Raw genomic sequence first — 22,678 nt, forward strand, 5'->3', positions numbered from 1 at the left:
ATTGATATCCGTCGTACTCCATGTGTGTGCTCTCAAAGAGAAGCTGCAAATAGAACAGGTCCCTCATATGCATGCCGTCAACGCCGATTGTACCGCGGGATAGACAAAGAATACATCTAACACTTGTCCGAAGGATTGGACTTGGCCATATCCTTCCACTTCTTATAATCCCCACTCGTACCCGATTTGTCCAACACAGCAGTCCACGTCCCCGAGTGATCATGTTGTTTTAACGTCGCCTCCTTCGGACATCCGGCATGGCCTGGCGTTTGGCCGGAGTGCGCAAACCCAAGGTCCACCTCGCCGCTGCTCGTTGACGCATTCCCACTCGTCCCATCCTGCGACCAGTGCAGACAATCCTCGCAATGAACGATGAGCGAGTATCCTGAGGGGTTGACTGCATGCGCGATCTGCGTGACGGTGGCATTGCCTTTATACACCTCTGGCATGGAATACTTGGACGTGAATCGGAGAGAAGTCCTCATGTCGTCGCCGTCGGGATACGCAACAAGCAGCAGACAGTCTTTCATTGATCCGCCCAGGGCGATGCCGCTCCAGCCGTCTTTGCTGGATTTGCCATTGGCGGTGTAGTTCTGAGCTTGTTAGTTTGGGTCTGTGCTGAAGACTGGGGAGGGGAGCTCACAATGTAGCCGATGAACTCAGTGGCGTCGGTCTTGAGGGCGTTGCTGGGTAAGGCCATGCCGAATGTCAGGTCGCCTCCGTTGTCTTCTAGCGGGATGTTCCATGTTGTGAATGCGATGCCCGTTCCGGGGTCGGTATATGGGCTCGGCTTTTGCGCAAGACAGCTGCACGTTACTGGCGTGCATGTGTCAGATGGTGTTGGCCTGCTAGGGGGTGGAACATACATGTGGTGGCTGCGATTACGCCTAGGAGTGTGCGGGTTATCAGTCCCATGGTATCAGTATGTTGGTTTGTGATGACACTTTGTTTGAATAGGCGAGCAGACAATGTCGCTGTATTAATATCGGTTCACCCATTACGTATGATCATTCCATTTACGCGTGTTTATCCCTTGGTCAACCGACCAAGGCAAGGGGTTATAGCCTTGAAGCAGGTAGTACGACTACATATCGAGTCAACTGATGGGAGGGAGGACATACGCTTTCCGCCATGGTCTAGCCTTTTATCATCTATTTTTATAGTAATTGCGTCGTATTCTAGCATGAATGCTCCCGTGATCGTGGGATTGGGTACATTGTAACCCCAGGGGTGCTTGCAGACCACAAATTCCTGGGCACCTTCTGGAATGCCAGGAAACATATTGCTAGGTAAACGCTAGTATGTCAGTGGCTGCACAAGAGGTCACCGTTATATAGGTACGTCATTATAGCCACATGAAGCGTCCTACTTTAACGGGCTAGACAAGTGAATAGTGAGGTCTTACTACAGGTCAGGCTGCAAAGACGCTTAGGCAGGGTACACAGCAGACCAGTACTATCTCGATCTTATGGGTCCACTTTGTTCTCAGTAGACAGCTACCAAGGGATCGTAGCTCAGGAGATGCTAGTATGCCTTCTGAGAAATCTATAGACGAGACGTGCTTGTATTGTGGGTGGACGTAACAGGGTATACACAGAGTTGACGCAACCACCACCAACCTCCTTCAACATTCACTTCCAGCGAAGCGAATTCAGTCGAAATGAAAAGTGCCCTGCATATTGCCAACCGGAATACAATTCACCGCCTCTTCCACAAATTGTATCTCGCAAATCCGCCGCGGATGAAGCCCCGATTTTATTAGGGCTTTGCCTATGCGGGGAAGGTGTCGGCTATGTTCACCCTAATAGACTGAGTAGATTAAACTACAATTCCTACTGAAGTAAGTAACCATTCAAGTGCTTAATTATGATATAAGGCAATATAAAATTCATACAAGAGGCGTTCCCACACGGACGCACCGCCGTGCTGGATTGGCTCTTCTTCATCAAGCTCATTGCCAAATGGGGAGCGGGAGATATCTCCGTGCACCACAGTCATGCCATGGGCCTGTATAAAAGCGAGGAAGCTATTTGATGAAGTTGCTATCTAAGCTTGTCAATTTCACACCATGATGAAGGTCCCTCGCTTGCTTCTGGCCCTCGGCGGCCTCGCTTCCATACACATTGCCTCTGCGCTGCCACAAGGCGCCGTGGAACGAGATATGCATGCTACCAGTGCCGTCGTCCACGGCGGCAATGTGAAAACCAAGTTCCCATCGACAACCGGCTTGAAGTTCACCATAGACGGCGAGACTGGTTATTTCGCAGGCTCCAACTCGTACTGGATTGGTTTCCTGACGAACAATGCTGATGTCGATCTCGTCTTCCAGCACATGAAGGAATCTGGTCTCAAGATTTTGCGCGTGTGGGGATTCAACGACGTCAACACGAAGCCGGCTACAGGAACTGTGTGGTACCAACTCCATGCGAACGGAACGTCCACGATCAACACCGGGCCGGATGGACTCCAGCGCCTGGACTACGTGGTGCATTCCGCAGAGAGGCATGGCATCAAGCTGATTATCAACTTTGTGAACAACTGGAATGACTACGGCGGAATCAACTCGTACCTACAGGCGTACGGTGGCGCAAGCAATGAGGACTTCTACAACAGCGAGCCGATGCAGAAGGCGTATAGGGCTTATATCAAGGAGGTTGTGTCGCGGTATATTGACTCGCCCGCTGTGTTTGCGTGGGAGCTGGCCAACGAGCCGCGCTGCAAGGGATGTGATACTTCTGTCTTGCACTCGTGGATCGAGAAGACAAGCCGGTATATCAAGTCGCTTGATAAGAAGCATATGGTGACTACCGGTGAAGGTTTGTCTGCCTTTCTCAAACGTTATGTACTCTACTAACATGAAGTAGAGGGCTTCGGTCTCGACCTCATGTCGGACGGTAGTTATCCTTTCACGTATGTCGAAGGTGGAAACTTTACGGATACCCTGAGCATCCCAACGATCGACTTTGGGACTTTCCATTTGTATCCCTCTAGCTGTGCGTGCTCCAAACCATATTTAAGATGATGTATTAACAATGGTAGGGGGTACTACCAATGATTGGGGCAATCTCTGGGTCGAAGCGCATGGGGCTGCATGCAAAGCCGCTGGTAAGCCTCGTTTGTTTGAGGAGTATGGAGTCACTGCGGATCACTGTGCGCTGGAGAAGCCCTGGCAGACGACCGCTCTGAAGACAAAGGGTGTCTCTGGAGACTTGTACTGGCAGTATGGGGATACCCTCAGTACAGGACCATCCCCCGACGACGGAAACACGTTCTATTATGGCACGGATGAGTTTGACTGCCTGGTGTCGGACCATGTGGCGGCCATTGACGAGATGGAGAAGCATGGTCGGCATTGAGTGTGAGGGGATATCTTGAGATCTTGCTTCCGCGGGAGTGCAAGCCGACTGTCGTTGTAGATGAAGTGTTCTAGTAGGGAAGGGATATCCAGCTGATTCCGCTCTACCTATACATGGAATAAAGGGCACGTGTTCTCAAATATATAATTCTGTTGCGGTATGCTGCATCTAATTGAAAGGAGTTAAGAGACAATTTCCTCCGAAGCCGATAAACAGAGAACTATCGTGATATCTTTCAATCCTGAGAGCATTTACACTGGCCAAGCCTCCTAGTGCAATCCCTTACCCTTCTATATGCATACGCCTGTCGTATCCATCCACCCTAACCTTCAAGTGCCCCCTAGCCATAGGGGCATAGTAATCTCTCAACGTCATGTCATCCAGGGTCGTACCATTCAAGGAAAGGTCGAACTTGCGCATTACATGAGCGAAGATCAAATATAGCTCAGCATATGCTAGACTATTTCTGCGTGAGTCTCAGGCCTTGAGGAGAGGAGAGGAGAGGAGCAGCTTACTTGATACCAATGCATCCTCTGGATCCCCGAGAGAACGAGAGCATATATTTATCCAAGTGCTGTGCATTATTCTCGTCTAACCAACGCTCTGGCTTGAATGCAAAGGGGTCGTCGAAAATCTGGGGGTCGAAGTGATACACGTAGTGGCTTGAAGATACGATTGTCTACGGTGACGCGTTAGACAACCTTGGACTGGTGGATAGGGCCGTCAGGTCTACCTTTCCAGGGATGAATTCACCACCCAAAGTAGCTCCTTCTGAAGGGACAACCCTAGGAAGGCGGCCGGGGGCGCCCTGGGTGAATCGCAGTGCCTCCTTGACAACTCCTCTCTGTGGGAAGTTGAGTGAGCTCTCCTGGGACTGAGGGATACATCTTCGGCGTAACTTACGAGGTAAGGGAGCCTTTCTAGCTCACTGAGGGCAAGGCTCTGTCCATCTGGCATCGCTGACAGGAGTTCTTGTTTCAATGTATGTAGGCGTTCGGGATCGCTAAGTAGATGGAAAGTGCCGATAATTACCGATATTGCGGTTGCTTCACCCCCTGCAAAAAGGAGCACGACAGCCTCAGCAGTCAGCTCATCTATAGATAGCCGACGACTGTCGGAGATAAGCTCTTTAACCGCGGTATCGAATATCCGTGGGTTGGAATTATCTTCAATATTTGGCTTTTCGATCATTTCCCGCAGCATCCTGTAGCAGTCCTATCGAGCTATTAGGTTTGTCCGTTCATCCTGCCTGGAGGATACAAAACATACTTTTCTCATCTCGAGGATCGATGAGACTTTGACCATTTTGGCGATTGCTAGAGGCAACTGGAGGAGCAGCTCGAACACAGCTTTTCCCATATTGGGAAAGTGTTTGGCGATTAGAGAGCCGAAGAGAACATCATCCATATCTTCAGCCATCTCGCAATTAAAACTGCCAGCATCCAGACTTTTGAGGGACTTTCCAAAGCCGTACCGCAACAGCATATCAATCGTAACGGAGCGGTAGCCCAAGGAAAGGTCCACGCCAGGTTTATAACCACTAGCATTCTGTAGTATCCGCGAGAATTGGTTGATGGACTGCTCTAGGACGGGTTGGATTTGCTTGACCGACCTGTCGGACAGATGTGGCTGAAGCAGACTCCGCCGCGTCTTTGCAGACTCGATATCGGGCATGCTGAAATGGGAACCCTCGAAGGGAAAACCGTAGAATCTGCCTTCCTTTTTAAATGGTGTTCCCACTCGAAATATCTCATTGTACGCTGAAATGTCCCGAATATGCAGCTCATTTGGATGTGTGCGAACAATTGGCCCTTATCTATGGTGAGTTCATGATCTGTGGGAGTAGGATGAAAAGTATACTAACCGTATAGATCGTGCAACCATGGGAGCCGTTCTGTAAATGCACCTCGCTCGATCCAATTATGATAAGTTGCGTACAAACTCGAAGCTGCTGCTAATCTAGGGCCGGGAAACCTGGCCAACTGGTGGAACTTCAATCGATATATGTATTTGAACGCCTGTGCGAGGATGAAGCACGCAACTACCAGCATCAACATGTCGGGGGTGAGGAGAATCATTCTGCGTCTGGTAATTGTAAGACTGGACAAGTATGAATATGGGAAAGTACGAGTTGGGACATGGACTTCAGTCCGACAGTCGAGGGAATGATCATTATGTTATGATTGCTTTAATAGGCCTGGCGAAACTTGCTACGACTACCCTTCTTCTCGATTCAACATATGCATCTTCACGTTCTGGGAAAGCAATCATCATTCAGACACCTGCCTTATGGGTGAAGTATAGACAAACCTTGGCCGTCTCTCAGTGGATGGAGAAGATACGGCGAACCTCGCTCCTCATTGTAGCGGCGATATTCAATATGAAGGGTGCAACCACGGTAGGTCTCTTGTGGTAAGATTATACCTGGACTGGTTGTAGTTCCTGTTGGGTATCTTGACCAGGTTCCAGTGACCAGAGCATCTCTCAAATCTTGAGTTTAAGCCACGTCGACCCGCAGGATCGGGTACGCGTAAACCATTTCAGCTGACTTTGACCCTAAACGGCTATATTCCATGGCCAGCACTCTCCATGGGTTTCTAGGAGTGTTGTTGGGCCGTGCAGGCGCCCCGGCACTGGGGATGATCAGGTTGCACAAATCCGTACCAACACCCATCATGGTTTCGTGCAGAAGACATACAGTAAGTGGAAATGGCGTATCCTAAAGTATGACAGGGCTTTTACTTTGAACCCGTCCATCACGAGCGTCATTTGTGAGCGTATTTCCACATCAAATCATCAGGAAGCTTTCCGGCTTGCGTCAATCGATGTCCCATGCCTGGTATGGAAAAAGCTAGCGCATCAAGCTCCATATGGAGTATTCCTCAGGTTCCTCCTTTGTCGAGATGCTGAGGATGTAAATCATTAATATCTCAGCAGATTTGCCAAAGGACTCTCTCCTACCATTCATTCGGCATAAGTATAAGAGCAGCTGCACTAGTGTAAGTATTGGGATTGAAGTCAATTTATCCTTTTATCTGAGTTCATAAAAATTTGCATTGAGTACTTGTGGACCCGGTTTGCATATACACAGGAACAAAGCCGTTGAGCCATCGTCCGCGCCAGGTATTGCTTATCAACCGAATCTACCTCATTCTTTCAATTATGACGGGCACCAAATTGGATGTTACCTCTCTGTTCCGGGATGAGCAATACTCCTGTCTTGATTATGGCGACGTTTCGACCTTGAGTGCAGACGACAGAGAAGTCATTGTCGAGCAAATGTGCAATCTCCTCGAAATATTCCTTCAAGCCATCGGACACTGTCACACGGTCCCTGCTGAGAATTTGCGTCTTCGAAAAGAATTTCTTGAATGGGCGGAGCGTGAATTGACCAAGGCCACCTCATGTGACATGGACACACTAGACGCTCTTCTGGAGCAAGCGGTGTCCAGTTCTGAGGGCTATTACCCTCTCGGATCGTACGAAGTGCAGTTGATCATGGCAAAGGCGACGGCATTGGCGATCAGCCTGGACAACAATTTCCTCTCCCCGAAAGCAAAGGCCCAGCTCCCGCGGTCTCAGAATAATTTCTGGCGAAGAAAGCCGCCTTGTGATGAATGGTCCACTGTCTTTGAGAGCTTTCTCGCCGAATGTGCCGACTTTTTCGGTGAGATGCAGCCATCTGTTGGGGCACTTGCCGCTGCCTCTTGGTCGCAGTGGGTAGAGGGCTGCCTGATGGAGGATAGAATGTGGGGGATGCTTCGTGATAGCATCGAAGGAGAGGAACAGCCGCCAGTTGTGGATTTCTGCCCCGCCGAAGACTTTCCATACTATGTTAGGACTCTCACAGGGGCGCCGATGGCGTACTGCGTTCCAATATTCAAGCAGTCGCGAGAGAAAGAGATCCCGTATTCGGTCTGGATGTCATATGTACCGGCGTTGACAACCGTGATCAACCTCGGGAATGATTTATTCTCGTATCCAAAGGAGGTTCTCGAAGGAGAAAAGGTCAACTATGTGTCGCTGGTGACGCGCACCAAACGAGTGTCCGGGTGTCCATCCCGGTTTGTCGAAGGTAGCCTGTGGACGTTTCGAGACACGATCTGCGATCTGTTCCAGCGGGTGCTAGATAGCTGTGAAGCCTTGGATAAGGCTTTCAAGTGTCCTCACTCTCCAAATGGGGTTGGTTATCCTACCGCAGGTATGAACACATTGCGGACGGCAGACATGCTATGCTCTGCCTTCGTCCATGGATATCTTGGATGGCATGTCAACTCGACCCGGTACCGTCTCGATTCCCTACGTAGCCGTCTGGTAGAGCAGATAGTGCATAATTGAATGAGTCAGGAATCTACTGAATACGAGAAACCCGGCATCGAGGCGCTGTCGTTGATATCACCCACATGACAAGGCGGATGAATACGAGCTGCCCCTCATCCCCGCTCTCTATATTTTGTCATCTTTATGATATTTCTCGCTATCTCACTCCTCGTTCCTCTTCTTCATGCAAGCTATCGAGGATGTCGTCTGAGATGGAAACGCTCAAGGCATCCTGTCACTGCCGAAATGTACGGTTTGCCATCACCATACCGCTAAATGTGCTGCCACTGAAAGTACACCTGTGCCATTGCAACGTCTGCCGTCAGACCCATGGGGCACCCTGCTCATTCCACGCCCCATTGCCTTCTGGGCTGCAGCCAGAATTCATTTCGCCGTCTAGTCCAGCTGCACTGACTGGCTACGCGCACGCAAATTCCAAATCCACCAGGTTCTTCTGCACCAACTGCGGCTGTCACATTGGTGATCGAGATCACGACCATAGCGATTGGTATCTTTCTGTGTCTATCTTCGATCAGGGCCAGAGGGACGGAATATGGGTGTTCGATTCGCACGCCTATACCCATGCCACTGTCGATGGGGGACTCTCCGCTCTTCTCCCTCGCGTCGATGACCGTGAAATTCCCGTTTGGAATCCACCGCCCACTCCAAAGGAGAGTCACGGCACAGCCGAGAAGGCGGATGAGCTTCTGGCGCAATGCCACTGCGGCGGCGTCTCGTTCACTATCTCCCGGCCCAAGGCGGAATTTGCGACAGACCCAAAAAGTAAGGGCTGGCTTGATGCATCCGATCCATCGAAGTGGCTAGCTCTGGTGGATGTCTGCGACTCTTGTCGACTCGTGACTGGGACGCATGTCATCGCCTGGATGTTCGTTCCCACGAGCCACCTAACTCCTTCTCCACCGGCGGACCTGATAATGGGCACATCAAAGACCTATCGATCAAGTGACGATGTCCTCCGAAGCTTCTGTGGGACTTGTGGTGCGACCGTCTTCTATACGTGTGACGATCGTCCTGGCATAGTGGATGTGGCGGTCGGCATTCTTAGAGCCCCTGAGGGGGTCATGGCCGAGACCTGGGCGTCATGGAGGACTGCGAGGCTTGGGTATCCGCAGGATGGGCTGGGATATGATGCTGCGTTTACTAATGGGCTGGAGACGGGCTTGAAAGAATGGGGGGAACGACGAACTGGCCACAGCACCGATTTCGTTGTAGGGTCTGAGACAAAGTACTCTACAAGCTCCTGATCTCAATATCATCACCACATATGTCCAGCTGTCGTCCATTCTCTTTCCTGAAATAAAGTAGATATACTCAGTTGCCAACTCTCTGCAAAGCTTGAATGGCCGTTGATTCTGTATTTCTGTCAATCTGTTGTCGGTAAAGTAGACACAAATGCGCGTCAGACGCCCCTCATATTGTAGGAGACAGCAGTCAATACCAAAGAAGACACACGTAGTAGCAAATTGTCCAGTCTCCCGTCGCGTTTCATACGAAGATGACAAAGAAAATCAAAACAACCTTAATCCGTCGGTGTCCATTAAAAGACCCAACCCATTTCTTCCAATTCTTCGACTGAGATCGGCCCATCTTTCAAGGAACCAAGGTTGTAAGGCATCATTGCGAGCCCAAAGTCGCTGTAAAAGATAGTGTGGAAGAGACCCTCGATGTTGGTGGATGGGTTACTCCGCAGCTGAAAATCCGAGTGGACGTACCTATGATCGTGCGTGGTTAGCCATAATCACTACCTAGTAGGAGATATCAGGAGGGATGATGAATCTCTCACAGTTTCTTGGCGTCCTCGTCCCAGTAAAGACAGCTCAAGCCCCTCTCGGCAATAGAGACCTGGAGAGAATAAATGCTCCTAGTTGTTCATCCAGTGATTAGCAACGGTTTCCTCAAGAGCATAGAGAGAATAACTGTATACCTGTGTGCTGCTTCGAACTGCAGACGAATGAGGTCCCTGGGTCTCGCGACTCAACGTCCAGAAATATCCCTTCCACTTGAACATCCCGTGTTGAAGGTAGGACTGCTGGTCTCCCAGGGGGATTCCTGGGACCTTCGACACCAGGATATACGCGGCCCACCCGCCGGGAACATGATCCTCTTCGCCTTGGGCCTCCCGCTTCTCTGCAATCAGATGCCCGGTGACGTCGACATGATTGGTGGTGAGGCGTCTCCAAGCTTCGACGGTGTCACTCGGAAGCGGTGGAAGGTCCGACAGGTTCGCCTGTAGGGCACGAAGCCTACCGGGGAGGGTCTCGGTCCCCTGGTAGGGGACTTGCATGTAGATTTTCAAATAGGCTTCGCTAGGGCTCTCCAGGCTCCGACACAGGAACTCGGCGGTTGCAAAAGGGGGTCTTCCCCATTCGTCTGCCTCCTCTCTTGTTCGACTCCAGGACAGCTCCTGAAGTTTTTGGATGGGCTTCCAGGTCTCTGGGGTGTCTGGAAAACTGATCTGGCGTTCCTGCCATACGGCATCATGAAACCAAACTGGGTCAGACATTGTGGATGCGTAGTTGGGAACGGAGTATGTGATGGAATGGGAATGGGAAGTAGGCAGAGACAGAGGGTAGGAAAGGAGGCGAGGAAAAGGTGAGGGAGAAAGTGAGCAAAAGGTGAGAAGGAAGATGATGATGAAGTGAGGTGAGAAGATTGGGTGGCGGGGGAACGCGAGCACGTTTTATTGACGCAAGACGAACCGCTCGGTCGGGATTTCTGTCACTCTGTAGGTAGGTAAACAAAGAACCAAGGAATAGACGCCTACAATCATTTCAGTTGTCGTCTACCCCTATGTAGCCAACCGAGAACCAGGGCCACAGGTTGGACCAGGCAATCACCCGAGAGACAAGCCCAAGGATTGAAGATTTCAGAGACCGATCCTCACCAACCACCAGCTCTTCTACCATAATATCAGTGCGATGGCGTAACTATCGTAACTTTGTGGATGTTCTGTACCTAGGGGTCCTCAGGCACTAGGAACGGCAGTGTAGTCGAGAGCAATTCTGACTCCGTTTCTGCACTGGCTGGACAAGTCGTGCGTATCGATTGCAAGGTCTCAGAGTACGCTTTGGCTCCACCTGGATTATAACGCAGTTGACGCTGGGATTCATCATTGAGGTCCAAGCCATAGAGAGCTGGGAGGTAGGGGGACCCACTCACTCGAAACACAACAACAAGCGACACCCCCTGACCAGTTCGTGGTCGTGTCGAGGCCGTGGTGGGTGAGTTTTGTGGTCAGGTTTGGCATGGTGGATCGATACGTTGCCATGATTTTCGACTCGACAAAGACCTGGTTCTTTTACTGTTCGCCCTCAATAAACATTATGGATCTTATATAGCATGTAGAGAGCTTACTGGCATCCCGAGCCGTTGCAACTACCTCCACAATGTATACCCAAACCCATGAATACTCGGCCATGTCTCTCTCGAATTCCGTCTGATCACCAACCAAACTACGGCCCGAACGCCGGCCAAAAACATCACCAACTATTCTTACCCTTTCCTCTCTCTCAGATACCTAGAGATCATCACCTGTGATAGGTTTCGGGCTTGACATGTCTAGGGTAGTTCGTTGACGGACCCGTTCCTCGGGAAGATCCGAGCTTTTGACGTTGCCGATCGAACCAATCCGATCCCGTCTTGCCGAACGTCACCGGATGAACATCCAGCTTCTGACAGATATTGGAAGATACTTACGAAGTTCGAGGATGATTAACAGCCGCCGTTTTCACGGGTGACCTCGTCTCGCGTTGAGAAAGCTTCCACATCACGAGTCACCCACTCGGGCATCGCGTACCCCAGAAGAATCTGACAAGATCCCAAGCCGCCAAAGTCCAGCCCGAATACGGAAAGCAAGGTCACGGCATTGCCAGCCGCAAGAAAGCTACTTAGTAAGTTCCTCAGGACGCCGTTTGCTCGAATTCGTCGTTAGGTAGCTAATTGTTCATTCTAAACAGACTTCGGGATGCCTTTCTGGATACAAGCTCAAGACAAAAAGCAAATACGCCTTCCTCATCACGCACGATCAAGCCATCTTTTGAAAAGAAAGTCCCCTTGAGCGAATACTTCCTATACTTGATTACGCTTACCAGTTAGGACCAATACACTCAAGACTCTATACCGTATAAACGTTGGTGCACTCTGATGCATCAGGATATTTTTATGACCGACGACGATTACATCTCAGACAGCCATTTCAGCGGCCCAGATGAAGGTATGGGTTGTGAATATGGTGACGATGGCGATGGTACCCTTGTTGATCTACAACTGGTATTGATACATAGACAAGGCGTAGGGGGATCCAGGGGTTGATAGTCAAAAAATGCCGGATATGAGTTTGTTTCTAGTTGTTGCGTTTATCAGCTGCCATAGATCAAAGGGGGGTGAAGGCGTTGATAATATATTATCGGTTGGTAGTGTGCATTGCCTGAGCACAAAATTCATGGGAATTCCCCTAGCTTCGGCTGCCCTTACGTCGACAACACGTCTTATCCCGCAACCCAGTCTTCTCTCTTCCTCTTGCCACCCAATTTTCCATCCTTCCTCACCTTTTCTCTTGCGCTCATCTCAATTCACATCTCCATTCCATATCTTGTGCCTGACTTCGCGTTCACGATGCCTCGTTCTGAAGCGCCTCCTCCTGTTTGGTTCCACGAGCGCCAATGGGTCGCACGCGAAATTCGTTTCCCAGACAATCCGTTGGCTTGAAAGCCCATCAAAAAGCTCTCGGAAGCTCCTTCGAGAGAGACAAAGCAGGATGCAGATGAGTGGGGTAGACCCCCGTTTGGAGCTGTTGAATTTCTCTGCCAATCCGTGGAGAGCCCATCCACACAGGCCTATCTCACCGTGTACCTCCAAGTTCCTTATCTGGAGACCCAAACGGAGCCCGCTTACCTCCGTGCTGAGCAGGCCACGCTCGAGAATCTCCCCCGCGACCCAGCAGAAGAGGCAGAGGCTTGGAGGCGACTGAAAGCCAACAATGTCACTGCCACCGGACGCCTCCTCTCCCGGAAGCAGGAGGCCCAGGGCGACGATGACCCAGTGCCTGACGGGTGGTCTGTCTACCTTCTAGCCTCCAAGGTTCCGGGAACACGCCTGGCGGAGGAATCATCGGTCCTAAAAGACGGAATGTTCGTTACAGAAGTGTATTTTTGGACCCTAGATCGAGAAACGAGAGATCTAATTCGCCACCAGTTTGCGTCTGCGCACCAGTATGACATTATGTCCTCTAGACTGAATTCTTGCCAACAATTGACTAATATGTAGGAGCATTTATAAAGCCCAAGTTTGTCTTGAACGCCAGGACTTGTGGTCCCTTTACTGGGATGAAGCCAACAAGAAAGTGTAAGCGCTCCCGCCATCACTGCCTGATATGTCCGTTAGCATTGCGGCTAACCCTGAATAAAGCTACGTTCACGGACAGTTCAGCCTCCCTATTACGCCACACGTGGATGATGGCCGTCCCTTCTATACTGGATTTTATGGGGTCTACGGCCTCGCGCACTGCCCCTACCTCGGCTTTCAAGCATTTTTAGACAAACCAGTCGCCATCCAGGGACACGAACAGTCGCTCGAGCAGGGAGTTGCTGTATATCAGTGCAGAGAGTTCTCGGTCGAGGATTTGGAGGCAATGGGTTGGGTTTTCTAGTGGAGGGACGTCCTCAAACGACGCATACTCTTTTTTTCTTGCCTGTCTTTCCTGTGCGCCCAAAGCAGTGTCATAATTATTATCAAAGAAGGGACACGCACCCAAGCACCTCACGTCTGTCGTCTACCCGTACACATGCACCCAACCGAGACGGATTCAGAAGGCTGTCAAAGGCGTCAGCATGATAGGCTCTCAGACCATCGATATTACGCCACCTCTCTTCTGAAATAGACTAGCAGTGTTCTTGCCAACGAAAATGTCGCGGCTAGTTTGGGCAAATCGTGGGTGTTTCGCAGGGCATGCATTGGACCACCGTTTGTGTGCCACCGCATCACCGCAACTCTTGAAGGAAGATCCCTTAGTTGGCTCGATAAGCTTCTCCTACAACCAAGAATAAAATTGGAAATTTCTGGATTTGTGGAGCTCTAGTGATTTATCGACAAGTGTAACCGCCATCTACCACCACGTCAGCCCCTGTTGTGTACGTGCTAGCATCACTGGCCAGGTAAAGGTATACACCCTTCAGTTCCCGCGGGTCAGCGTCACGACGCATCGGAGTCAAGCTGTACCAAGCCTCCTTCATCTCAAACGGACAATCCCCGCTGATAGGGGTGTCAATGTATCCAGGGCTGACGCAGTTGACGCGAGCAAACCCAGCCCATTCAACGGCCAGTGATTTGGCCAGGTGGATAACTCCTGCCTTGCAGGCATTGTAGCACGCCTAGATCAGAACAGAGTTAAGGAAGGTGGAAGATAAAACGATATTATTTCTGTTAGGAAGACGAAGTGAATAGGACATACCTGTTGTTGTGGGACATTGGCAGCGTGGCCAGACATGGATGCGGTAAAGATCATATTACCGAATCCTTGCTTTCTGAAGATCTGACCAGCAGCTCGAGCACAGTAATAAGCCCCAGAAAAGTCGATGTCCACGACACGCTGCCAGTCTTCCAGGCGATCATCCAGCCCGCCCGCCTTGGACGGGATGCCTGCGTTGGCGATCATGACATGTAGCCCACCAAAGTCTCTCACGACAGCATCTGTAGCCGCTTGAACCTAAGGAAGAGTGAACATTGGCTATAGTTTATCTTTTTTGTTTGGAAGAATCATACCTCGTCAAAATTCTGTACTGAGCACTTGTATGCCTCTGAGCGCACTCCGAAATCCTTTTCAAGAGTGGAAGCCAGCCTAACAGCATCAGGCGAGCTGTTGTACCAAAGCGCGATATCGGCACCAGCTTCTGCCAGAGCTCTTGCAACCTGATAGCCGATACCGCCTGAACCGCCCGTTATGATGACGACCTTGCCGTGCATGTCGAACATCTTGAACACGCTGTCGGGGAGAGCTGGATTGGGCCACCGGATACTGTTTTTCACGGACTCCATTATGCAGGACAATGAACTTAGATCTTGATATCAATATGAGGGGATCAAGAATAGCGTATAGCTAGCTTGTAGTGAGAAGACATAGAACTAGTATCTTTATTAAAGCTATGAGGCCATATTTAAAGCCTCTCATACCGAACTCTGGCCATTTGTACTGGATCATGTCCTCGCGCAGAGTCCAACGGACGACTATACCCCATACCCAGTGGAGTAACGGAAACGATTACACGGACAGCAATGTCCGTCCTAGCAACAGACAGCATCTCGGGCCGAGCACGATCGTAGAACTGTCTATGACGGCCCCACAAGTCCGTAGAGCGGACAACAGGCGTCCGGCGCTTGAGTCTGGAGACTGGATCCGGCGACGGGGATTCCCCATGGGGTATACAACCCCTCATGTTCTAGGGGCCACTAGCCTGCTTGGGTTGGCGTCGTCGTGGATATTCATCCACCCCCGAGGTAATACCACCTTCGATTATCTGCGATGAATGACATGGTTTGTGGCGTTCTTTACTTGGAAGAGATTCCGTTCGTCCTGTTGCACTTGTCAAGCATGAGAGTCACGGTCCATCGCCCTGCCGTTGAGTCTGCTTGTTGATCTGTTTCCTGAAGTAGCACATATATATTTCATCTCCTGCCCGGGTTTCGACTGAGTTCATCCCCAACACTCGACCTATGATATGCATCCCTAAGCAACTTGGAAGGTGAAATAGGAGATCACTTACCATGAAAGACCAAGATATAGTGGGTGATGCGTTGGCATCTGCCCTTCCCCAATATAACAAGATCTGGTTTCGCGTGCCTCATCTACTGAAACTCAATCTAATTCTCTTGGTACCCCTGCTGTCTTCTGCAGTTGCTGGCTACGATGGCAAGTATCTTCCACGTCCCTTGATTCTATTCTGTTGTGTCTAACATTATCCTGGAAATAGGCTCGTTGATGAATGGCCTACAGTCCATTTCTGAATGGCGAGAGTACTTTGGAAATCCAACCGGTTCCATCCTGGGTGTTGTCAACGCCGCACAGTCGATTGGGAGTGTCCTCTCCCTACCCGTCATCGGAATACTGTCAGACCGCATCGGACGACGATTGACCTTACTGAGTGGTGCGATCACGATCGTGATTGCGTCGATTATTCAAGCAGCATCCGTCAAATATGGCATGTTTGTATTCAGTCGCGTGTTGGTCGGGGTGGGATCAATGCTGGTTGTGCAGCCCTCTCCGATGCTCATTACCGAGCTAGCGTATCCAACCCACCGTGGAAAATATACCTGGTACGTTGAGGCCTACCCGCTTCTATAAGCTTGAACTCTCAGCCACTGACATCCTCTATCCAGCGCCTTTTGGACAATGTACTACTTAGGGGCCATCCTAGCATCGTGGACATGCTATGGAACACAAAAACACCTACACTCCGAATGGACATGGAGAATCCCATCAATCATACAGGCTGGATTTCCCCTTGTTCAGATAGCTACTTGGTGGTGTGTTCCAGAATCCCCGAGGTGAAGATCAATCGTTCGTCTTAGACGCTGTACTATTCATTGCTGACCGATCCTCCAGATGGTTGATCGCCAACGGCCGTAAGAAAGAGGCAGAACAGTTGTTGGCCCGGTTCCATACGGCTGCAGATGCCACACATCCCCTCATACAGTTTGAAATGGCCGAGATCACGCAAACCATCGAGCTTGAGAGCCTAGCCAGCGAAACCCCCTGGTCTGCCCTCGTCAAGTCCCCTGGGAACCGCAAGCGGACGTTTATCGCTGTTTGTGTTGGCGCCTTTGCTCAATGGAACGTGAGTTTGCATATCATATCTGTCATCGCATGGCTTTTATTTCAGTTGCTAACTCGTTACTAATCAGGGTGTTGCTGTTGTCTCTTACTATCTCACACTCGTCCTCGACACCGTCGGGATCAAAGATTCAGATACGCAAACCCTCATCAACGGCCTTCTGCAGATATTCAACTTTATAGCTGCACTTGGCGCAGCTTTATTCGTTGACCGTCTCGGTCGACGGACCTTGTTTCTCTGGTCTGGTATTGGAATGCTGATCTCCTTCATTATCTGGACCGTTTGCTCTGCCCTCTTTGATCGTAGTCAGGTTCCCGCACTGGGTCAGACAGTTATTGCATTTGTTTTTATCTTCTATTTTCACTATGATATTGCCTACACCCCACTGCTCCTGGGCTACCCCACGGAGATATTTCCTTACTCCCTCCGAAGCAAGGGTATCACGGTGGACTTGCTGGCTGTCTACATCTCTCTCATTATCTTAGCGTTTGTTAACCCCATCGCTCTTGAGAACATCGGCTGGCACTATTATATATTCTTTTGTTGTTTTGACGCAGTTGTGGTTGCGGTGACTTGGTTCTGCTTTCCCGAAACGAAAGGACACTCGCTAGAGGAGATCTCTGAAGTCTTTGACGGGCCTTCGCCTATCCGATCTGGGGATCCTTTTGCAAAGGGCGAGGAAGGCGTGAAGGGCACTGCAGAGCATTCTGAACATGCTTAGTGATTTGGGTGAATGCTGTAGATTGACAGTTCTTTGAGGGCGACTATGTGGCTTTTCTGGTTTCCTTTCTTGCAATGTGGCCTATATTCATCCTTCTTGTCAGTTTCTTGTCTGTCTCTGTGTGTACAATTATCAACTGTTTAATATCAGAACATTTTTAACATGATAGCCGTCACGTTATGACCCCACCTGGGGCTACCATGAACCCCGAGGATCGGATGTCCTCCGGCCGATCCTCCTCCAAGCATCATGTCTGTCTGACTAGCAAGCCCTGAGACGCTGTATGTTGCGCTAATGTGCAACCTGTCTGTACGCCTCCTGCTACTCCGGACATCTAGTACAGACAATTCTCGAAATGAGGACCAATGCGGCCACCGGAGATGCTGCGGACGATGCTCACCCGCCCCACGAAGGGAACACAGAGCACCGCATAACCGCGGAGCAAGCATGCAGGGAATGCCGCCGGCGAAAATCAAAGTGCGACAGAGCCATGCCCGTCTGTCATCTCTGCCGCAAGTACAACCGTCGGTGCATGTATGAGAAGCTTTCTCGAACACCTCTTACACGCACCTATCTGTCCCAGGTGGAGTCTGAGCTGGCCCGGGCTAAAGCCTTACTCCGGCAATTTATGCCAGAACGAGAGCCGGATAGTTCTCATAGAGATGAGCCTTTCGACTACACTGAGCCAGGTACAGAGGATCAGGCAGCTGACGGAATGCACCTCCCGCACTTGGGTTCGGCCTCTCGACAAGACAACATTCAAGTACAGGATGCACGCACGACAGGACTTGAGGAGAATGGATCATCACTGAGTCAGGCAGATATTAGCCGCGAAGCCATACTCCGTCCCGCCCGTGAGGATCAGCGGCCCTGTATTCATGCCGGGACATCTGCTTTAATGGATCCGTCCCAGATCGTGCATGCATCGCGGCGGACTGATCGCACTAGCTCCATCCCTCGATCAGTAAGGACCCCAGCTCTCTCATTGGAAACGCCTCCATCGTCGAGCAACTTCGAATGGGACGAACGAACCGGGGCTGGAAATGGGGACCGGTTTGTGGACGGGATGGCCAGTTTGACGAGTAAATCGAACGAAGGAGGATACCTGGGTATGTGGTCCTATTCTTTTTCACTAACAAGGATACATAAGCTAAGACAACTAGGATCTGCATCTGGTGCTGCCCTTCTGCGTTTGACCACTACTCAATCCACAGAGGACATCCATCCCGACAGTGCAGATGTGCAAGGCAACTATCACCGTCCCTCAAGCATCACCTTTACACCTGCTTCAATGTCACAGTTGGAGCCATTTATCGACTCATACTTCAGTCTCTACCATTGCTCATACCCGATAGTCCATGAAGCGACCTTCCGTGCACAGTTTATGGAGGTTATTCCTCGACCGTCTGGTAGCACGTGGCAAGTGCTTCTCTTCGTGGTGGCCGCCATAGGTGCTTTCGCCAGTGCAACCCAACAGACAGACGTTGACCTTGCGCTTTTTGAAGCCGCGAAGGCGAGACTATCAATTGACGTGCTCGAATCAGGAAACCTGATACTCGTACAGGCTCTGACCCTGATCTCCAACTACCTGCAGAAACGGAACAAGCCCAATTCTGGCTATAATTATATGGGTCTTGCACGACGAGTTGCGATGGGGATCGGCTTGCACAAGGAATTCCCAACATGGGACGCTAGTTTACTGACACTTGAGATGAGACGGAGGGTATGGTACTGTTTATACATCTTCGACATCGGAGCTATCATTACATTTTCCCGGCCCCTTGATTTCCCACAGGAGGGGGTCGACGTTCAATTACCTTTGAATGCTCATGATAGCGTCGGTTGCCTGATACTCCTCATCTGTGCCACGGGCTAACTGTCACAGGACATCACTGCAGGAACAAAGGGCATCCCTGACCCTGCACATGAAACTACCATATACACCCATCTCAGGGCACAAGCGACATTTCACCAGGCCACCAGCCATATATATTTAAAAGTCATCTCCCTCCCGCTCCCATCGGCAACCGAGATGATGGAACTAGATGACCGGTGTATGGGGAAGTGGTTAGTGGAACTCCCTCCATTCTTCAGGGAAACGGCCATACAACCCCCCAAATTCCGTTTGTGTCACTCCATTCTCCGTTGGCGGTATCGGAACTTCCGGATCTTAATGTATCGGCCATTCCTCGTTGGCCGCCTTATGGCACGTATCGAACGGGGCCCAGAAGATCCGCAGGTCTGGGGAGACGCCTACGTTGGGGTGGCAATCGAGCGCTGTCTCAACGCGGCCCGTGAAGAAGTTGAGTTGATTTCAACATTCTGGAAACACGAGGAGAGGACTATGATGGCGTGTTGGTATGGATTGTATTTCCTGTTCCAAGCGGTCCTCATTCCTGTAATCTGTCTGCGTAACGATCCCCAGTCCGAACTGGCAGAAGGCTGGCGCAACCAGATACTGCAAGCTGTCGAGGTTCTGGAGTTGATGGTGTCATTAAACCCGACAGCAAGGCGGTGCCTGGGCGTTATTCAATCGCTGTGTGGGACATATCTCCATCAGAACGTTGATGGATGGGGCCGTCCAACTGAAGAGTCGCCGCAGACTCAATTGACGAACCTGTATCCGCTGATGTGGCCAACGTTGGATATAGGCCAGCTGGATGGGGCGGATTCGTTCATGTGGGTATCTCTATTGCAGTGTTTGACGCATGCTAATGACCTGCCAGACAGGAATCCACAATTATGGATTTCATGAGCCGGCTTCCAGGAATAGAGTAGGCTTCATTCGTTCCCTTACGGCGTTGGATATATACGCTGGATTCTTATCAGAACACTGTGCAAGGAATCCTTTTCATTATATTGTATGACATGCAATACCCAAGCACAAGCTAATGTTCCAATAAATTGCCTTTAAGGGAGGGTATATCCACCATCAATGACTATATTGGCTCCAGTCATATAGCTAGAAGCATCAGACGCGCAGAAGACATATGCCTGCAAGAAGGAGGGTTAGCGAAGATCTCATATGGGCTTTGGGGACATACGCCTTTCAGTTCATAAGTCTGCGCCATTCGTTGAGCTGGAATCATACTCATCCACTTCTCCCTCCACTCCTGTGGGTGGATGTCCAGGATTTCAGTGGCAATGAAGCCTGGGGAGATACAGTTGACTCGACAGAAGTCAACCCATTCGACAGATAGGCACTTTGCCAGTTGAACGACACCCGCTTTTGAAGCATTGTACTGTATATGTTGAGGTTAGCTAAATCCCATACAACGCCAGTAAAGACGAAATGGGATGCTATAAGGATCAGCCTTACCGCTGCTTGCTTCTGTGGCACATTCACCAGGGTCGCACTAACAGAGGCTGTGAAGATGACATTTCCACTCCCCTGCGCCTTGAAAATCTTTGCAGCAGCTTGGGCCGAGTAGAATGCCCCATCGAGGTTGACATCCATGATCTGCTTCCACTGCTCCGGAGTATACTCCTCAGCGGCGACGCAAGATGCAATACCCGAGTTTACGACCATGATATCGAGTTTTCCGAATTCCTTCACAATCTGGTGCACTGCAGCGTCAATTGATTCTTGATTTGCGACATTGGCTTGGTATGCACGAGTGATAACTTGGTTCTCTGACGCGATCTCGCTGGCGATTTTATCGGCAGTGGTAGAGGAGTTGTATATCAGTGCGACCTTGGAGCTCAATATCAGTACTGGTATGTAGATAATGCGCGTAGGTGAGTCCTACATGAGCACCTGCTTCTGCCAGTCCTCGGGAGACCTCGAGGCCAATTCCACGCGCACCTCCTGTTAGCTTCTTAGCATGGTTTTCTTGAGACAGGAGTTGGCATCCTGCATACCAGTCACTGCCGCGACCTTTCCTGTAAGGTCAAAGGCTTTAGACAAATGCTGGTTCGGTGGCTGAGCGAGGACCATTTTCGCGATGTAATGCTATGGTATGCGGGGTCGAAATTTCGATTGTACGCTCGCTTCTGGTTTTTGCTTATGTCGAGACAGAACCTAGACAATTACTTAACGCCTTGTAGCTTATTTGTTTCTAAGTCCCAGCCGTAGCATTCAGCGGACAGACAGGACGCTATCCCGTCTCCACGCCGGACGGGAATGTAGCCCGGACGGCCCCGTACAGCCGTACATCCTCTCCAACGGACGAGGAGGTCCGTATTTCGTCATCGGACCTCCTATGCCAATCGCAGTTCTCGCTAGTAAGTCTCCAGTTCTACCATTGTTGGGGATTGCCCGGTCCTTATGTTTAGGGATGTCTGGTATCTCGTGGCGTGATCTTTTGCGATCTAGAATGGTCCGTTAATAAATTGGTTTCAGTAGTGACAGTGGAGATGGATAGAAGCGCTCTATCTCTAACTCATTGAGAAGAATTGGACGATACGAGGGTAAACACAACTTGCTAAGAACCATCCTATGTAGACTGAACACTAGAGACAATCATGTCCGGCTCGATCCGTCTCTCAAGTATAGTCAGCCCATTGAGATAATCATTGGCATCCACTCTTCGAAACCCGTCTTCCAACGTCTTCTCGATGCCTGCTGCAACATGCCGTCTCGCTAGGCGGTCCCTGGCTACTTCAAGATCAACGTCAATAAAGACCCGGTAGTCAACCAGTGGCGCAACATCCTTCCACAGAGGCTCATTCAAGAGCAGGTAATTCCCCTCGATAATCACGACCGATACACCCTCGGTAATGCATACACCATTCTCGACCGGATCTTTTGTCTTATGATCGAACGTCGGAGCATAAATGGCCGCGTCTTCGTCCGTTTCGCTTCCCGAAGACGGTGACCGCGCAGACTGAGATCCCGATGACGACGAGTCTGCGTCTTTCCCGACGGGCCTATCGGCCCAGGTGCGTAAGTTCTTCATGAATTGCAGAAAACCGGCCGCGTCGAATGTCGACGGCGCTCCGCGTCGGATGTATGCCTCCTCGCGGTTCGGGAGCTGGTCTAGTGTGGAGCGTGGGAGATGGAATCCATCCATTGGAAGGAGTGCTGCGCGTGCGGGAGATGCATTTGAGTGTGTTGATGGCTCGTTGAGGATCTTTACAACTGTTTCGGCGGTGGTTGATTTGCCAGAGCCTGGGACGCCGGCGACGGCTACTAGGTAGCGGCTTTTAGGGTGTGCGGCAGCATTCTTGCGGATTGATTCTGCTAGATGGACGTATGCGTCGTCCATTATGATCTATAGGCAAGTTAGCTGGAGCGAGAGTGAATGGTAGAGTCATGATAGTATAACCTCGTGCCCTTTCCGTTTGTGGTATCTCAACAATTGAAGGATTTTGCCGTGAAAGTCACGCCTTCAGTTTGGTAACAACTGTCTACATCTATGATTTAATAAGTCTCCTCTGCAACATGCTCACCGTATCGCATTGATGTGCGCTCACGGAGAGTTGTACTCCGCGGC

At 50.5% G+C, this 22,678-nt stretch overlaps 11 protein-coding genes across 11 annotated transcripts; 5 read left to right on the forward strand and 6 right to left on the reverse strand.

Moving 5' to 3' along the window:
- Positions 1–526: 526 nt before the first annotated feature.
- On the reverse strand, positions 527–1,281 carry ATEG_02668 (uncharacterized protein; the record flags this gene model as incomplete). The annotated part of the gene is made up of 3 exons (XM_001211846.1): positions 527–816; positions 867–887; positions 1,122–1,281. The coding sequence occupies 3 exons, from the start codon at positions 1,279–1,281 to the stop codon at positions 527–529; spliced, it is 471 nt and encodes a 156-aa protein (XP_001211846.1).
- Positions 1,282–2,068: 787 nt separating this feature from the next.
- On the forward strand, positions 2,069–3,356 carry ATEG_02669 (glycoside hydrolase 5 family protein; the record flags this gene model as incomplete). Its single annotated transcript, XM_001211847.1, has 3 exons — positions 2,069–2,816; positions 2,865–2,993; positions 3,040–3,356. 3 exons carry the CDS (start codon positions 2,069–2,071, stop codon positions 3,354–3,356), a joined length of 1,194 nt encoding a protein of 397 aa, XP_001211847.1.
- A 511-nt stretch (positions 3,357–3,867) lies between these two features.
- On the reverse strand, positions 3,868–5,030 carry ATEG_02670 (uncharacterized protein; the record flags this gene model as incomplete). The annotated part of the gene is made up of 3 exons (XM_001211848.1): positions 3,868–4,035; positions 4,260–4,433; positions 4,626–5,030. The coding sequence occupies 3 exons, from the start codon at positions 5,028–5,030 to the stop codon at positions 3,868–3,870; spliced, it is 747 nt and encodes a 248-aa protein (XP_001211848.1).
- Positions 5,031–6,518: 1,488 nt separating this feature from the next.
- Positions 6,519–8,941, forward strand: ATEG_02671 (uncharacterized protein; the record flags this gene model as incomplete). The annotated part of the gene is made up of 2 exons (XM_001211849.1): positions 6,519–7,557; positions 7,737–8,941. The coding sequence occupies 2 exons, from the start codon at positions 6,519–6,521 to the stop codon at positions 8,939–8,941; spliced, it is 2,244 nt and encodes a 747-aa protein (XP_001211849.1).
- A 293-nt stretch (positions 8,942–9,234) lies between these two features.
- On the reverse strand, positions 9,235–10,200 carry ATEG_02672 (uncharacterized protein; the record flags this gene model as incomplete). Its single annotated transcript, XM_001211850.1, has 3 exons — positions 9,235–9,409; positions 9,481–9,539; positions 9,622–10,200. 3 exons carry the CDS (start codon positions 10,198–10,200, stop codon positions 9,235–9,237), a joined length of 813 nt encoding a protein of 270 aa, XP_001211850.1.
- A 2,111-nt stretch (positions 10,201–12,311) lies between these two features.
- Positions 12,312–13,044, forward strand: ATEG_02673 (uncharacterized protein; the record flags this gene model as incomplete). Its single annotated transcript, XM_001211851.1, has 3 exons — positions 12,312–12,394; positions 12,473–12,907; positions 12,963–13,044. 3 exons carry the CDS (start codon positions 12,312–12,314, stop codon positions 13,042–13,044), a joined length of 600 nt encoding a protein of 199 aa, XP_001211851.1.
- Positions 13,045–13,777: 733 nt separating this feature from the next.
- ATEG_02674 (L-xylulose reductase) lies at positions 13,778–14,729 on the reverse strand (the record flags this gene model as incomplete). The annotated part of the gene is made up of 3 exons (XM_001211852.1): positions 13,778–14,065; positions 14,146–14,400; positions 14,457–14,729. The coding sequence occupies 3 exons, from the start codon at positions 14,727–14,729 to the stop codon at positions 13,778–13,780; spliced, it is 816 nt and encodes a 271-aa protein (XP_001211852.1).
- Positions 14,730–16,390: 1,661 nt separating this feature from the next.
- Positions 16,391–17,243, forward strand: ATEG_02675 (putative plasma membrane hexose transporter; the record flags this gene model as incomplete). The annotated part of the gene is made up of 2 exons (XM_001211853.1): positions 16,391–16,525; positions 16,593–17,243. 2 exons carry the CDS (start codon positions 16,391–16,393, stop codon positions 17,241–17,243), a joined length of 786 nt encoding a protein of 261 aa, XP_001211853.1.
- A 532-nt stretch (positions 17,244–17,775) lies between these two features.
- Positions 17,776–19,240, forward strand: ATEG_02676 (uncharacterized protein; the record flags this gene model as incomplete). Its single annotated transcript, XM_001211854.1, has 3 exons — positions 17,776–18,352; positions 18,407–18,966; positions 19,142–19,240. The coding sequence occupies 3 exons, from the start codon at positions 17,776–17,778 to the stop codon at positions 19,238–19,240; spliced, it is 1,236 nt and encodes a 411-aa protein (XP_001211854.1).
- A 913-nt stretch (positions 19,241–20,153) lies between these two features.
- ATEG_02677 (SDR family oxidoreductase) lies at positions 20,154–21,180 on the reverse strand (the record flags this gene model as incomplete). Its single annotated transcript, XM_001211855.1, has 5 exons — positions 20,154–20,237; positions 20,288–20,485; positions 20,563–20,937; positions 20,993–21,048; positions 21,105–21,180. 5 exons carry the CDS (start codon positions 21,178–21,180, stop codon positions 20,154–20,156), a joined length of 789 nt encoding a protein of 262 aa, XP_001211855.1.
- Positions 21,181–21,679: 499 nt separating this feature from the next.
- On the reverse strand, positions 21,680–22,450 carry ATEG_02678 (phosphoribulokinase/uridine kinase family protein; the record flags this gene model as incomplete). The annotated part of the gene is made up of 1 exon (XM_001211856.1): positions 21,680–22,450. One exon carries the CDS (start codon positions 22,448–22,450, stop codon positions 21,680–21,682), a length of 771 nt encoding a protein of 256 aa, XP_001211856.1.
- Between the last annotated feature and the right edge of the window lie 228 nt (positions 22,451–22,678).

The sequence above is a fragment of the Aspergillus terreus genome, genomic scaffold (assembly GCF_000149615.1).
Source record: "Aspergillus terreus NIH2624 scaffold_3 genomic scaffold, whole genome shotgun sequence".
Lineage (NCBI taxonomy): Eukaryota > Fungi > Ascomycota > Eurotiomycetes > Eurotiales > Aspergillaceae > Aspergillus > Aspergillus terreus.